Source organism: Myotis yumanensis, unplaced genomic scaffold, assembly GCF_028538775.1.
Source record: "Myotis yumanensis isolate MYYU_CA2020_CCGP unplaced genomic scaffold, mMyoYum1.0.hap1 SCAF_20, whole genome shotgun sequence".
In the NCBI taxonomy this organism is placed as follows: domain Eukaryota; kingdom Metazoa; phylum Chordata; class Mammalia; order Chiroptera; family Vespertilionidae; genus Myotis; species Myotis yumanensis.
The window spans coordinates 9,774,051-9,789,449 of NW_027223771.1; the positions used below are offsets into that span (position 1 = coordinate 9,774,051).

Consider the following 15,399-nt stretch of genomic DNA (forward strand, 5'->3'; position numbering starts at 1 on the left):
AGTTACTGCGCCTCGGAAACCTGTTTGCTTACTTATAAAATGGGCGCAGGGCCCTGATCGGTGTGGCTCAGTGGATAGAGCGCGGCCTGCGGACTGGAGGGTCCCGGGTTCGATTCCGGTCAAGGGCACATCCCCAGAAGGGGGTGTGCAGGAGGCAGCTGATCGATGTGTCTCTCTCATGGATGTTTCTAACTCTCTATTCCTCTCCCGTCTTCTCTGTAAAAAAAAATCAATAAAATATGTTTTTTAAAAACGGGCGTAGGAATAAGACTGCCTTAGAGAGCGTGAAGATCTAGGTAAGTAATACAATGCCTTTGGACAAGGAGCTGACAGGTATGGTAAAGTGTTCGGTAACTGTCAGCTTCACATCCCTGCAGGTTGAAAAGCAAAAGATGCTCGCACGGAAGGAATGCCCGGCAGCAGAACGAAGGAAACCCTTGACCAGCGCGTTAGGTCCTGCCTGTTCTTGCCCTTTATGTAGGTGGCATCACACAGCGGTTACAGCTGTTGGTCCTCTGCCCTCTGCCCTGGGGGGGGGGGGGGGGCGGTTAGTAACGATGCCGGGAAAGGACCCAGGCACATCCAGTTTGGCTCTTCAGGTTCAGGAGCTCACCTGCTATCTAACTTGGAATAGGTGACTTAATTTACTTAAAACGATGTAAAAATATGGAATAATAAAAACCTGGTAGATTTTGTGTGAGGAGTATAGTAAATATTCTCTGTAAGGTGTCTGGTCCATAGAAGGGGCTAAAATCTTTTAAAATATATATGACCTTAGAGAGAGAGGAAGGGAGAGGCAGAGAGAGAAACATCATAGAGGGGAACATGGATTGGCTGCCCCCTCCACGCCCCTGACGGGGGGTCGAGTCCGCAACCTGGGGATGTGCCCTGACCGGGAATGGAACCGGTGCCGTCTTGGTGCTTGGGTCACATTGGACTAACAGGACTAGTACGTCCCCCATCCAATCGCAGCTACATCCTCACTTGCATCTCCACGGACCAATGAGGTGACTCCTGACCCATCCAGACCCACTTTATAGAAATGGACTCATCAGGGGCGGGCACTCTTCTCCGTCCCAACATAGACGGCAGCTGTTCCGGGCTGGACTGGGCCGTCTCCGCCATCAGGTCACCTCACCCTGCAGTGGGGACTCCCGTTGCCATAGAGATGGTGACAGGGCCTTCGTTGGACAGTCTTCACTCGCTGACCGTCTACCTGTGAGGTCTACTCCATCCGATCCCGTGGCTCCCACCTGTTGTGGGAAACGAGGGGCGGCGGTGAAGAGTCCGCTCCCAGCGGGACGGAGGGAACAATGTCCGCATGAGTCTCGGCCCCACTTCACTCAGAACTGACTCCAGGGCAGCTGAGCTCCACTCGGTGTCCTGTCGGGTGTCCACTCAGCCGGGCGAGCTGGGCTCCGGCCAGGGGCCGACCAGACCTCCCGGGAGGCCTCCCTCCGCGGGGCTCGCTGTGGGGACGGGACCGGGCGCGGGAAGGGACCGATCACCAGGGCGCGGGCTGTGTGGTCAGAGGCGGCAGTGCGAGCGCAGCCCCGAGGGACAGGCAGCCCCTCTCCGCGGCGGCCCCCGCCTTCACCGCCCCGCTCCCCAGGAGAGCGAACTGCGCACGCGCGCCGGCGGCCCAGCGCGGGTCACGTGACGCCCCGCGGCCCCGCCCCCTTCCCGGCGGGACGCTCGCTCGGCGCCTCCCGCGCGCTGGGCGGCCGCGGTGAGTGTCCGCGAGGGGCGCCCGCCTCTCGGACCGGGCGGGCCTGGGCGGGGACGCCGCCGGCGGAGCGCCTCGCGGGGCCCCCGGGGACGCAGCGGCGGCGGGGTACGCCCTCCCACCCCTCCCCTCAGCCGGGCGTGCGGGCGGCGAGGCCGGGGGCGCGGCGGGGGGAGGGGAGCCGGCGGCCGGGGCGGGCCCGGGGGTGCCCCGCGGGGCCTGGGGCGAGGTGGGCGGGGCGGCCGGACGGGAGGGCCGAGGGGCTCGCTCCCGGGGCGTCCTCCCCGCCCGGGGTTCCGGAAGCGGCCTCCCCGCCGGCCCTGCGCTGACAGGTGATGGCCGCCGCCGGCCCCTCGTCGGCGGGTCCTCGGCGCGTTCCCTGCGCTCCGCGGGGCGGCCGGGCCGGACGGAGGCCCCGAGGGCGAGAGACCCCCGGGCTGCGCCCCGTGTCAGCGACCCTGCCCGGCGCCTCGCGGGCGTGTCCGCGCGCGGAGGGGAGACAGCGGGCGACGCCGGGTCGGGCCGCACCTGCTGCCACGGCCTCCGCGGCCGCCTCCCCCGTGGGTGCCGGTTATTGTCCGCGGACAGAGCCGCTCGGAGGGCGGCTGACGGGCTGTAATGCTGGGTGTGTTGCTCGGTGCCGTTCACAGTGTTGGTTTCAGCGCCGTTTCATGCTCATCGGCGGAGGGATGGGGGGCTGTGCTCGGTGCAGAAAGGGAAACTGAGGCCGGAAGCGGCGCCTCCGTCCCGGGCACCTGCTGGCACGTGGTGGGTCCGGGCGAAGCTTTCGGCCTCAGGTCGCGGCCCCGGCGTGTTTTCTGGGTTATTTATGTTCCTGCTCTGCTCTTGTTCTTTTCCCTGTTAATTGTGACTTTCCGTACAAACGTGCTGGGTGCTTGTTCACTGATGCCACAGAGTGAGCCGGTCTAAATAGCAAACACCCCGTGAGGAGTGAGTGTTTTCCTCCATCGAAGAGCCCGTTGTTAAGGGTTTGACGGGTTGTCTGCGTGGGAGGAAGTGCGATCCGTTGAGCTGTGACGACGGACGGACGGGTGGACGGACGGTGGTTTGAATCCCAGCAGATCGTGAATTTCTCCGGGGCTCGGCTTCCTCATCTGTGAAATGGGGAACGTGCTTTCCATCTCCTACGTTTGTGGATAGCGAGTAACCGAGGAGTCAGCAAAGGCTTACCAGCGGTTCTCAACCTGTGGGTCGCGACCCCTTTGGCGGTCGAACGACCCTTTCGCAGGGGTCGCCTAAGACCGTCCTGCATATCAGATATTTACATGACGATTCATAACAGTAGCAACATGACAGTGATAAAGTAGCAACGAAAATAATGTTATGGTTGGGTCACAACATGAGGAACTGTATTGAAAGGGCCAGAAGGTTGAGAGCCGCTAGCTTAGTCCTCCTTCCTTCCCACTCCCTTGAGCTGCGAGGTTTTACTGTCCATGGTTAAGCCCGTCCTGGTGCAGTTCAGGGCAGCCGCTGGGTGATGCACGGAAGCCTCATCAGTGTTCCTGTGCACATGCATTTATGCATCGCTTTGGTGACTATGGCCCGAATGATAGAGTGTTTTAAACATAGACTTTAAAAATGTTTGTCCTGGGGCTTCACCGTTGTCGTGCTGCATAGAGGACGTCCGCTGCCCTGAAAATCCTCTGCTTTGCCTACTTATTAATCCCTCGTAATCATCAAGCCACTGAACTTTCTCCCTTTCCTTCAGAATCTGTGTTGAGGGCCTGCCGTTTGTAAGGCACTTTAAGCAGAAGATCATTCAGACATCGATCCTCTCCTTCTCTTAAGAAAACTCTCATGCAGGAAGAAGGGGAAGAGAGGAAAACACTTACTGAGCATCTATACGTGCGGGTTTTATATGTTATATGAAAAAGTATCTGGGCACCTGTTGTATGTCAGATGCTGCATTAACTCGGTGGTCTCTAGTATGCGAACATTTAAGCAAAGCAGATGTTATTGTCTGAACAGAAGTGAAAACGTCATTTCCGAGAGATTAAGTGACTTGTCCGAGGCTATATAACCAGTAACTGTAAAAACTGGCTACATTGGGATTCAATCGCACATCAGTATGCACTCTCGCTGTGTCATTCTTATTTCAGTATGTATGTTCCTTATCTAATCCTTCTATCAACTTCATAAGTCAGGGGTAGCCTTCATATTCCACCCCTCAGCTATCTGCCCTTTTTTTGAATCAGTTTTATTCAGGTATAATTTACATACAAAGTGCATTCACTTTTTAGGTGGACAGTTCAATAAATATCAATTTTATATACAATTGAACCACTACCACAGTTCCATCTCCCAGAAAGTCGCCTTGTACCTTCTTAGTCCAAGCTTCCCCTTCGACCAAGGCAGCCGTTCCTCAACATTTCTCACCTAAGATTAGTTTTGAATGTTCTAAACTTCATATAAATGGAATCATTCAGTATGTACGCTTTTGTGTCCAGTTTCTTTTTCTTTTTCCACACATAATGTCTGAAGTTTATCTTTTCCGTTGTATCAGTTCATTCTATTCTATTTATGGATATATCACAAATTGATTATCTCTTCTCTTAATGGATATTTGGGTTGATTCAGTTGTGGTATATTATGAACGAAGCTGATTTGAACATTTGTATATAGATCTTGTTGTGGAAACTATGTTTTTGTTTGTTGGGTAAATGCCTGGCCTTCATTTTTAGAGATGAGAATACTGAAACTCAAAGAGGTTAAATGACTTCTCAAAGTCACAGTGCTTTGGTGGACTCGGTGCCTCCAAAAAGCCTTTCCACTATATCATGCCTTCCCCCGCTTTTTAGATGGAAAGAATTTGGATAAAGTCTGGGAATTCAGATGAAGATCTCTCTCAGCTGGGATGTCAGAGGAGGGTTTATGAAGATCCCTTTTGAACTGGCCTTGAAGAATTGGCAGGCTTTGAATATGTCGAATGTGAGAGGAAAGGAACACAGATTTTTTAGCATGAGTTTCATTCGTTAGTACATATTAATGCCTACTCAGTGCCATGATCTGTTCCATGTTCTGAGTCTATAGCAAAAATGAAACCCAAGAGACATCACAGAGCTTGCATTCTTGTTGGGAAAGATGGGACACTACATCAACCAAGTAAATAATATACGGTGATAAGTGCTCTAGAGGAGAAGCGGAATAAGGCCTGCAGGTGGTGGGAATCAGGAGAAATGGGTTGCAATTTTTAAGATAGTGCTTGGGAAGGCCAAAGGTGGGCTGTTCCAGATGGGGTTGCCCTGAGCCCGGAGTGTGTCTGCTATGTTGGGGAACACGAAGAGGCCAGTGTGGCTGGAGTGGAATGAGCATCAGGGAGGAGAGGAGGTGGTGCGAGAGGTGTGGGGAGCTAGGAAGTTTAGGGGGAGCTAGGAAGTCTAGGGTGTGGGAGCTAGGAAGTTTAAGGTGTGGGAGGTAGGAAGTTTAGGGGGAGCTAGGAAGTTTAGGGTGTGGGAGCTAGGAAGTTTAGGGTGTGGGAGCTAGGAAGTTTAGGGTGTGGGAGCTAGGAAGTTTAGGGTGTGGGAGCTAGGAAGTTTAGGGGGAGCTAGGAAGTTTAGGGTGTGGGAGCTAGGAAGTTTAGGGTGTGGGAGCTAGGAAGTTTAGGGGGAGCTAGGAAGTTTAGGGTGTGGGAGCTAGGAAGTTTAGGGTGTGGGAGCTAGGAAGTTTAGGGGGAGCTAGGAAGTTTAGGGTGTGGGAGCTAGGAAGTGGAGGGCGTGGCAGTTACTGTGAGGAGTTTGGCTTTTACTCTGAGTAAGACGGAGTGGCCTGGGGAGTGGTGAGCAGAGGGGCTGTCCTTTAAAAATCCAACAGCTGTACTGAGCTGGATGTCGTACGATTCACCCCTTTAACACATGTGTTTTTTTAGTATATTCAGAAGAAACCCTAGACACCCAGTGATCTGTTTTCTGACTATGGACTGCCCATCTGGACATTCCATATACATGTAACATGTGGTCTTTGTGACTGGCTTCTTTCACTTAGCGTGATGTTTTCAGGGTTCACCCATGTTGCAGCATGTAGGAACACTTTCTTCCTTTCTATGGCTGAATAATATCCCATTGAAGAATATACTACTTTTTAAAAATCCATCATTTGTGGACACTTGGGTGATTTCCACATTGGGGCTATTATGAATAATACTGCTGTGAATGCTTGTATATAAACTTTTGTTTGCACATATGTTTTCATTGGAGATGCTGCATTTAAAAGGAGCAAATTCACGTGACAAAGGATAAAAGATTTCGGCTCTCGTTCCAAAAGTTTTGGTTCCAATTGCTGCTTGCTTTTCTTTGTGCACGAGCTCTTCTTACCGGGTTAGGCCATTCTTTCCAGCAGTTTCCCTCTCCCTTTGTGCTCTGTCTGGTTCCTCTGCTCTGGATTTCTTTGAGTAAAGGTCTGGCCACATTAACTAGGTTTCCTGTCAAGCAGGGTCTGTTCTATGGAGAGTCTTATATAATTGGTAATTAACATATTATGATAAAATCTCACTTTTTGAAAGTTTCCAAGAAGATTTTATTGTATTTTACTTTATTTTTTTTGAGGGTATGGGAGGGAAGGGAAGGTGGGAAGGGAAGGAAAAGGCACAGCATGCTCCCTGGAGGGAGAGGCCTCCAAGAAGGTTGTACAGTGCTCCTTACCCGGGGTTGGGGTTTATTAGTGGGTCATAAACCAAAGTGAAAGCAATAATTTAAAAAATAGAGCAGAGAAGGAAATCTCAGAGTGCCTCTCACATAACAGGGATACGTATTACTTCATGAAACTTGCTTTAGTTAAACATGTGTAAACAGTCAGGATACAGAGTGTGTGTGTGTGTGTGTGTGTGTGTGTGTGTGTTTATTGATGGGAGTAAAAAACACGGAAGCCTCTGGGTTGGGCTATCATGGGCTGCTCCTGTAATTAACACTGTCCCATTTTATTTTATTTTTTGGAGAACATGGAGTATTTAAAACATGCTATATTATATTGAAACAGGCAGTATAAAGGAGCAATTTTTTTGTTGTTAGATTAATTAGAAACTTGGGATGAGATTTTTATCTTTTTATGAATAAACTGGAGGCCTGGTGCACGAAATTCATGCACAGGTAGGGTCCCTAGGCCTGGCCGGAGATCAGGGCCGGCCCCCGGTGGTCAGCGCACATCATAGCCAGCAATCGAACTCCCGGGCTCCCGGTCAAACTCCCGAGGGGACACTTTGCATATTAGCCTTTTATATATAGAGATATGTTTTCTTGACAATGTTATGACTACTAGTGTGTGTGTGTGTGTGTGTGTATAATTAATTGTTTTTTAATTCTAGGAGTCATACCCCATGGGTTTATTTGATAAATGAGCGCTTCTTGGCGTAGAAGGGAATTAAAGAATGATGGTAAGTGATCAAACTACCTCAAACACTAACCTTAATTTTTTGGGGGGCTCCCTCTTTCCTTTCTTTCTTCCACCCATTTTTTAAAAAAAATGTTTTATTGATTTCAGCGAGAGGAAGGAAAAAAGGATAGAAACATCAGTGATGAGAGAGAATCATGGACCGGCTGCCTCCTGCATGTCCCATTTTGGGGTCAAGCCCTCAACCTAGGCATGTGCCCTGACCGGGAATCGAACAGTGACCCCCTGGTTCCTGGGTCGAGGTGCAAACCATTGAGCAACATCCCACACCAGATGGGCCAACCTATTTTTTATTTATTATCTTTTCTGATGTCACGTTTGTTACATACAAGTTACTCTAGGGAACACATTTGCTGTGAAGCACAGTAATAAAGTGAACAGCTGTGAATGTAGTGTTCAACCTGAGAGCCCCACTCTTACCATTTGTGGGACCTAGGGCAGATACACAAGTGGAAGCCAGCTTCCTTTTTGTCTTAATTTTAAAAAGATATAAATCAATCCATGCCAACAGCTTGCCCTGCTTTTCTGCCCCGGACCCAGCCAGCTCTGAAGAAGCCACCCTCTCCCTGAGGCTGGCAGGTTGGGCCAGGCGCTCTCTGGGTCTGGGATGGGGTCAACGTGGTGAAACTCCCCAAAGCCTGGACAGACAGGTTCCCTTCCCTACACTTCCTTTTCTAACTCGAGATTTTCAGGCAGGTCTAAGTCTCTCCTTAAACAATACCACTCCAGCCCAGGAGGAGGAGGGAATGGAGTCTCTAGGGGAGCCCAGCCTTCCTGGAAACCACCTTGGGAGGTTTGGGGTGGCCATTATCAAACAGATCAGATGTTTTCACTCTGGTTCCCAGCACATCACTGTGCTGTACCTCCTTCCTTCTCATTCCCTCACGTGTGGCCTCGGGGAGTCCCAGTTCAGTTTGTGAATCCCTCTCTCTTAATTCCTGTGTAAAGGAGATACTTTTATGTCGGTACAAACACAAAAATTTAATAAGCAATGCTTGATACCAGTTCCAGATTATCAGTGAAGTTGCTACAAGTAGAAATTATTTAGAGATGAGTGAAAATAACTTTCCCCCAGTCTAGGAGCAAGTTTCAAAAATCTGTAGACACTTTGGTGAACATTATGAACAATTGCTTTGTTAGACTATATATTATAAGAGTTGAATATAAAAACTTTTACGTGAAACTGGTGTTTGCTTTTTTTTGAAACATTTAATATTTGAGCAAACCTTTGTAAAAGTCTCCATGTAGCACTAGGTGGCACACTGTGACTTTGGATGAAAGTAATGTGTTTTGTTTAAGTCTTCTTGAAGAAAGGAATCGAGGTTAAAATACTGCTTGAAATAGAAATCCACAATGTTATGAAGTATCTCAGACTCATTTATTGCATTTCAAACCCTGATGCTTACTTAGATTGAAATGTTCAAAACGATTCTACTTAAGTTACTAGTTATGTTTTCATAGGAACGGGATTATGAAAAATGAATAGAGTGTGTTTTCTTTCTGAGAAACATAAGAAATAATGCATTTATCTACCAAATATATTTTATATCTTGACTAATAATTCAATCAGTATTCTCTTTTCTGTACATAGGCTTCATTCCAGCGCTCCAACAGCCATGACAAAGTAAGGAGAATAGTTGCAGAGGAGGGTCGTACAGCAAGAAATCTAATAGCTTGGAGTGTTCCACTAGAAAGCAAAGATGATGATGGTATGTATATTTTTTGTTGTTGTTAATCTTCACCCAAGGATATTTTTCCTGTTGATTTTTAGAGAGAGTGGAAGTGAGGGAGAGAGGGGAGAGGTGGAGAGAGAGGGAGGAAGGGGGAGAGAGAGATAGAGAAACATCAACGTGAGAGGGACACACAGATTGACTGCCTCCCGCACGCACCCCAGCTGGGCTGGGGATCCAGCCTGCAACCCAGGTACATGCCTTGGACCAGAAATTGAACCCGAGACCCTTAAGTCTGTGCTCTGACACTAACCACTGAGCTACTGGCCAGGGCAGTGATGATGCGTATTAAAAATAAGTTTCATTTTGTTATAAATTAGAAGGTTATACTTATTCCTGAACAGTAGATAGACTAAAAACTGTTTATAATTAGGATTCTCAGGCAAATTAGTATAAATTAAATAAGTAGTTTTTCATTGCCTTTTTATCTAATATGCAAATGGTTTCAGGAAAGTGTTATTATTCTTCTTTTGGTGTTGTTAATCCTCACCCAAGGACATTTTTTTCAATGATTTGTTTTTTTAGAGAGAGTGTAAGGGAGGAGGAGAAAGAGAGAGAGAGAAAAAACAGCCATATGAGAGAGACACATTGATTATCTATGTATCTCAGCCAGGGCTGGGGATCAAACCTGCAGCCCAGGTATGTGCCCTTGACCAGGAATGAGCCTGCAACCCTTCGGTGCACGGGCCAGCTCTCTGGTCAGGGCAGTAGGTGGTGTCTTTCATAAAAAAGAACAAGTGAGAGAGATATGTCTGACTGCAAAAATACAAACTAAAAAAACCTACCGTTTCAAAAATGAAACTGTATGTCATACATTAGGTAAGTTTTTAATCAAAACAGAAAATACTGAGTTTTATGTTGTAAAAAATGTATTCCTAATTTTATTGTTGAAATACGATTTGAATTCAAATAAGTATTTTTCAGATCTGTATATATAAGTTGAGAAGTATCACTAACTTGATCTTTTTAAAATTTATTTTTATTCATGTTTTCACTCATGAAACAAATTTTTTCCAGAAGTTTTCCATTTGACCTTGTTTTTAAATTGTTAGAAACTCTGACCTCTTTAAGGAGTTGATTCACTCCTGTTCCGAGGAAGCTGTTCCATGAAAATAGTCTCTGGGACCTTGGGAATTTGTTTTCGGTTACAGCTGTGGTTCAGGTTGACTGTGACTAGAGGGAGGTTGTGTGGTAGTGTGTCTGAGTGATTTGTGTGGTTCCATTTTATATTGTCTGTTTGTCGATCTGTATATTTATCTGTTTATTCTTGCCTTGAAGGAAAATCTAAATTTCAAACTGGTGGAAAACCAAAGAGGACAATTCAGGGCACTCATAAAACTACTAAACAGGTAAAGCATATGCAACTCTTTACTCACTTTTTATTTTAGTTATAAAATACAATTTATCTTCCATTAATTTTTTAGAGAGGGTGAAAGGAAAGGAGGAGGTGGAGAGAGAGAAACATCGACATGATACATCAGTTGGTTGCCTCTCACACTCACTCCAACAGATCTGGGGTGGGAATCGGACCTGCAACCCAGGTATGTACCCTTGACCAGGAATCCAACCCAAGACCCTATGGTGCGCGTGCCAACGTCCTAACCACTGAGAAATGCCAGGCAGGGCTAAAAGACATTGTATAGTACTATGTGCACAGCTTGTACTAAATACTTTACAAATATTAATTTATTTGCTTATCATAATAACCCTGTGACGTAGGCTTTATTACTGTCTTCATTTACAAATGAGGAAGTTGAGGTATTAAATCTTTGACTGGGTGGTAGCATTTACCAGGGAAGCCATCTGGTCCTGAACTTTTGTTTTGGGGGAGGTTGTTGATTACTGTTTCAACTTTCTTACTAGTGATTGGTCTGTTCAGATTTTCTATTTCTTCATGATTCAGGTCAGAGAAACCAAGGCATTAGCGGTGAGTTGATTAAATGTTTGACCAAATACAGCAGGCTAGTTTTTAGGTTGATAATTTTGTGTGGCCTTTGAATGATGTTATAAATATCCAAATGGCCCTTGGCAGAGAAGAGGTTCCCTGCCCCTGCCACAGATGCCGGTTGTCATATTTTTATTTTCATTTGTCTCCATGTATTTCTTGATTTCTCCTTTGATGTCTTCATTGATCCATTTGTTGTTCAGTTCATGTTGTTTAATTTCCACATGTTTGTGATTTTTCATTTTTCTTCTTGTAGTTAATTTCTAGTTTCATACTATCGTGATCAGAAAAGATGTTTGATATAATTTCAATCTTTTATATATATATATATATATATATATATATATGTATTTTTTTTATAGAGAGGAAGGGAGAGGGATAGAGAGTTAGAAACATCGATGAGAGAGAAACATCGATCAGCTGCCTCCTGCACACCTCCTACTGGGGATGTGCCCGTAACCAAAGTACATGCCCTTGACTGGAATCGACCCTGGGACCCTTCAGTCCGCAGGCCGACGCTCTATCCACTGAGCCAAATCAGTCAGGGCGATATAATTTCAATCTTAAATTTATGGAGACTTACTTTGTGTCCCAACATATGGTCTGTCCATGTGCTCTTGAGAAGTATGTGTATTCTGTCATTTCTGGATGGAATATGTAGTATATATCTATTTAAGGACATCTGGACTCATGTCATTTAAGGCCAATATTTCTTTCTTGCCCTACTGTCTAAGTGAGGTGCTAAAGTCTCCTACTATTATCGTAAATATATACCTTTAGATCTGTTAATAATTATTTTATGTATTTACTTGCTTCTAAGTGGGGTGCATATATGTTAATGTTGCATTTTCTCTTTGGTTGTGTCCTTCATATAATGCCCATACGTATATAACGTCCATTGTTTTGTATGATAAAGTATGGCTACATATGCTTTCTTTTGGCTACCATTTGCTTGGAGCATTAGTTTCCACACCTTCCCTTAGAACCTGTGTTTGTCTTGGTAACTGAGTTGAGTCTCCTTAAGGCAGTGTATTGTATTGTTGGGTCTTGTTTTTTCATCTGTCCAGCTACTCTGTACCTTTTGATTGGTGAGTTGTTCATTTACATTTAAGGTGATACTGATATATGAAGCCGTACTCTTGCCATTTTTGGTTTTCTGATTGCTCTATAGCTCCATTGTTGATTTTCTCGTGTTTCTGACTGATATTTTAATTTGGTGATTTTCTGTGATGATTGTCTTCATTTTCTCTTTTTTATGTTTGTGTCTCTGATCTAGATTTCTGTTTTTATTGATTTCCTTCTTTAGAGAGTGGAAGGGAGAGTGATAGAGAGAGAGAAATATCGATGAGAGAGAAACGTCCATTGGCTTCCTGCATGCCCTCACCGGAGATGGAGCCCACAAGGCAGGCTGTGCCCTGACTGGAAATCGAACCGGTGACCTCCTGGTCATGGGTGGGTGCTCCACCACTGAGCCACGCCAGCTGGGCTAGATTTCTGTTTTGTGGCTGTCCAGAGTTCATATAAAGTAGTCCTTTTTCTTCTGATAGCATCTTATCTTTACTTGCCTATATAAGTTTCATCCTTTACTTACTCCCTATTATGTATTTGTTGTTGCAAAGTATCTATTTTTATGGTATGTGTTCATTACCAAATTGAAGTAGCAATAGTTATTTTTAATGATTTCCCCCTTTAACCTTTATGCAATAATTAGGTTTTTAACACTTAATTCTTATCATCGCTATCACCTTGTCAGACTTTTGTCTTTTCCTTTCTGGCAGAAGAGCTCCTTTCAACATGTCTTAGAAGCCAAGTCTTTTTTTTTTTAATATATTTTTGATTTCAGGGAGGAAGGGAGAGGGAGAGGGAGATAGAAACATCAATGATGAGAATCATTGGTCAGCTGCCTCCTCAACGCCCCCTACTGGGGATCGAGAGCCTACAACCAGGGTAGGTGCCCTTGACGGGAATCGAACCTGGACCCTTTAGTCCACAGGCCGACACTCCATCCACTGAGCCAAACCGGCCAGGGCAGAAGCCAAGTCTTATGGTGGTGAACTCCATCAGTTTTTTTGTTGGAGAAAGTCTTTATTTCTCCTTTATATCCGAAGCATAACTTTGCTGGATAAATTATTCTTGTCTGGCTGTAACCACCAGAGCCACCCGGCCATTTAGAATTCTCGATCATTTTGATCACAATCTTCCATGACTTTAAGTTTGGTTTCTGGAGATTTGTCTCTTTTGTGTGTGTGTGATACTGTGTTACTGTGATTATTCCTGGTGCTTGATGGGTTTTCCCTCAGCCAGTGAATTTGAAGTAGTGAACAACTTCCTTAATTTAGGTAAAGCTTTTTTTGCCTAGCAATTCAACAGGTTGGTAATTAGAGGCCTTTTTTTGTTTTCCAGTAGGTGGTGCTATAGGACAGGTTTTGGTTTCTCTTACCTGAGCTGACTCGTTAGAATTGATAGCCAGCACTGTCTGCCTTCCAAGGTGTCCGCCAGAGGTGTCACAGCTGCCCTCTTTGTTGCTGTTTGTGTATCGGGGGGTCGCTGGTACCTGGCTGCTGCCCGTGTCTCTGCTGTTGCAGTATTGCCGCTGAGATGGCGGTGCCCGCTGAGTCTGGGGTCTTGTGGGTCTTGGGCAGTGTCTCCATGGCATGGGGATTGCATTGGTGGGTGGGGAGCTCGGTCAGCAGGCACCTGCCCTGTTTCTGGGGCTGTCAGGCCCGCAGGTGTTGCCACCGTGTTGTGAGCCCTGCTTCCTGTGGCTGCAGGTGCTGCTGGGCCGGGAGGTTGCAGTTGCATGTGCCTGGTGATAGTAATCCATCATGTTTTCTCCTAGTCAGTTGTTGTGCACTTATATGTTAATTTTTACTTTAAATGGAAAATGGTTTACAATAAAATTAAGCAGCTGAGTAGAGCTATGTAGTGTATGTTATTATTTTTTTCAATGAAAAGAATATATGCACGCTGTTTCAAAATGTTGGCCTTGCTCTTTATTATTTGTCAATGTGTATAATGTGCCACACACGGTTCCAGTAAATCAGGAGCCTCTCCAGTGCTCCTTTTTGAATAAGGATCTAGTCACAGTTGAGGTCCTCCTAATACCTCCAATGAGACATGCCTGAAATAAGAATTAACTTTACAAACCCGAGGCTTCCGTTTGACATGACAAGCTTTGTTTAAGTGATTCCAATGTGCTGTGATATAAGCGGAGAAGAGTGATGTCATGCTTTTAAGTATTTATGTTGTAATAATCCAATCTGTGGAGGATTTTCAAAACATTTTTTTCGTGTTTTGTTTTGCTTCCCCAGAACACTGCGGTAGATTGTAAAGTAACATCTACAACTGGAGATAAACACTTCGATAAAAGTCCCACTAAAACGAGGCACCCTCGCAAAATTGATCTAAGAGCCAGATACTGGGCGTTTCTTTTTGACAACCTTCGCCGGGCAGTCGATGAAATCTATGTCACGTGTGAATCGGATCAGAGTGTGGTGGAGTGTAAGGTAAGTGTTGTGTGAGGCTTTGCAATCCGTTTGAAGCCAGACTCTCCCATCTCTGCTCCACCCGCCTCGCTCGTTTCCCTCCGTGTGTGAACTGTCGTCACAGCGCCGCACAGAAGGTCCCCAGAACTTGCTCATGTCACAACTGATCGTTTGTCCCTCTGACCAGCCTCTCCCTAGTCCCCCCACCCCTGCGACCCCTGTTCTCCTCGCTGCTTCTGTGAGAGCGTCGGGTGTTTCTTGGTTTTTCAAGGGTGCTTTGGTTGTTGGTTTTTGCATTACCTAATTATGTGCTTTTATATTGTGTGCAAGATTTGGTAGAAAGCTGTCTTGATATATAGTCCTGGGCAAGAAATCTCTCTCTCTCTCTCTCTCTCTCTCTCTCTCTCACACACACACACACACACACACATTTTTAAAATCTCTTCTCTTCATTCTCCCTTAATACTGTAGGTGGCACTAGTGAGACTTTCACATTCTTTGGTTTCCCGTTTACTGTCTTTAATTAGACATTGCTCCCTTTTCGTTGAGATACCATCACTCTCCTACTTCACTCTGGGTGGGACAAGTGAGATTGAGGCTGCCTAAACCATCCTGGGTGGGGATGGCATGTCATCAGTGAGGCATGTTTCTATTATTAGATAACCTTGTGTTTGTAATAGGATATTAAACAGACACACAGCGTGAGCTGTCTCTAAAAATTCACTACAAAGCCTGGCTTTTTAGTAAATACAAACTATATGCTGTATTACTTTATACTGAATAAAATTAATTGAGAAAATCCAGAGTGATACATTTTTATGGACGTATTATGAAGGTAGCCTCTCTGTTTCTACAGTGAGCAGGTTGAGAACCCTAGCATTGGCTGCCGACCTCTGAAATGTATGTCGGGTCAAAGGGAAGTTATGCGTTGAGACAGCAGCTGCCTTTCCTCTGAAATTGGAAACAACCAAAACAGGTTTTAGATTAGCTTAGAATTATGATTCGTCAGAAGCAGATGTTTAGAATGAAGAGTAATTGAAATCATCCAAATTTATGGTTTGATTGTCACAATTAATATTGTTACTATCAGCATATAAAATTTCTTCTATT

The 15,399-nt window shown here is 45.7% G+C and overlaps 1 protein-coding gene across 3 annotated transcripts in view; it reads left to right on the forward strand.

The window, feature by feature from the left end:
* Nucleotides 1-1,686: 1,686 nt before the first annotated feature.
* Nucleotides 1,687-15,399, forward strand: part of SCAPER (S-phase cyclin A associated protein in the ER) — a 166,046-nt gene continuing 152,333 nt past the window's right edge. For 2 of the 3 annotated variants that reach the window (XM_070400669.1, XM_070400671.1), the window contains exons 1-5: nt 1,745-1,834; nt 7,044-7,112; nt 8,721-8,838; nt 10,138-10,208; nt 14,116-14,310. In XM_070400669.1, coding sequence (XP_070256770.1) covers nt 7,107-7,112; nt 8,721-8,838; nt 10,138-10,208; nt 14,116-14,310 — 390 coding nt within the window. In that variant the 5' untranslated portion in view covers nt 1,745-1,834; nt 7,044-7,106. The other variant, XM_070400670.1, reaches the window with a different exon arrangement.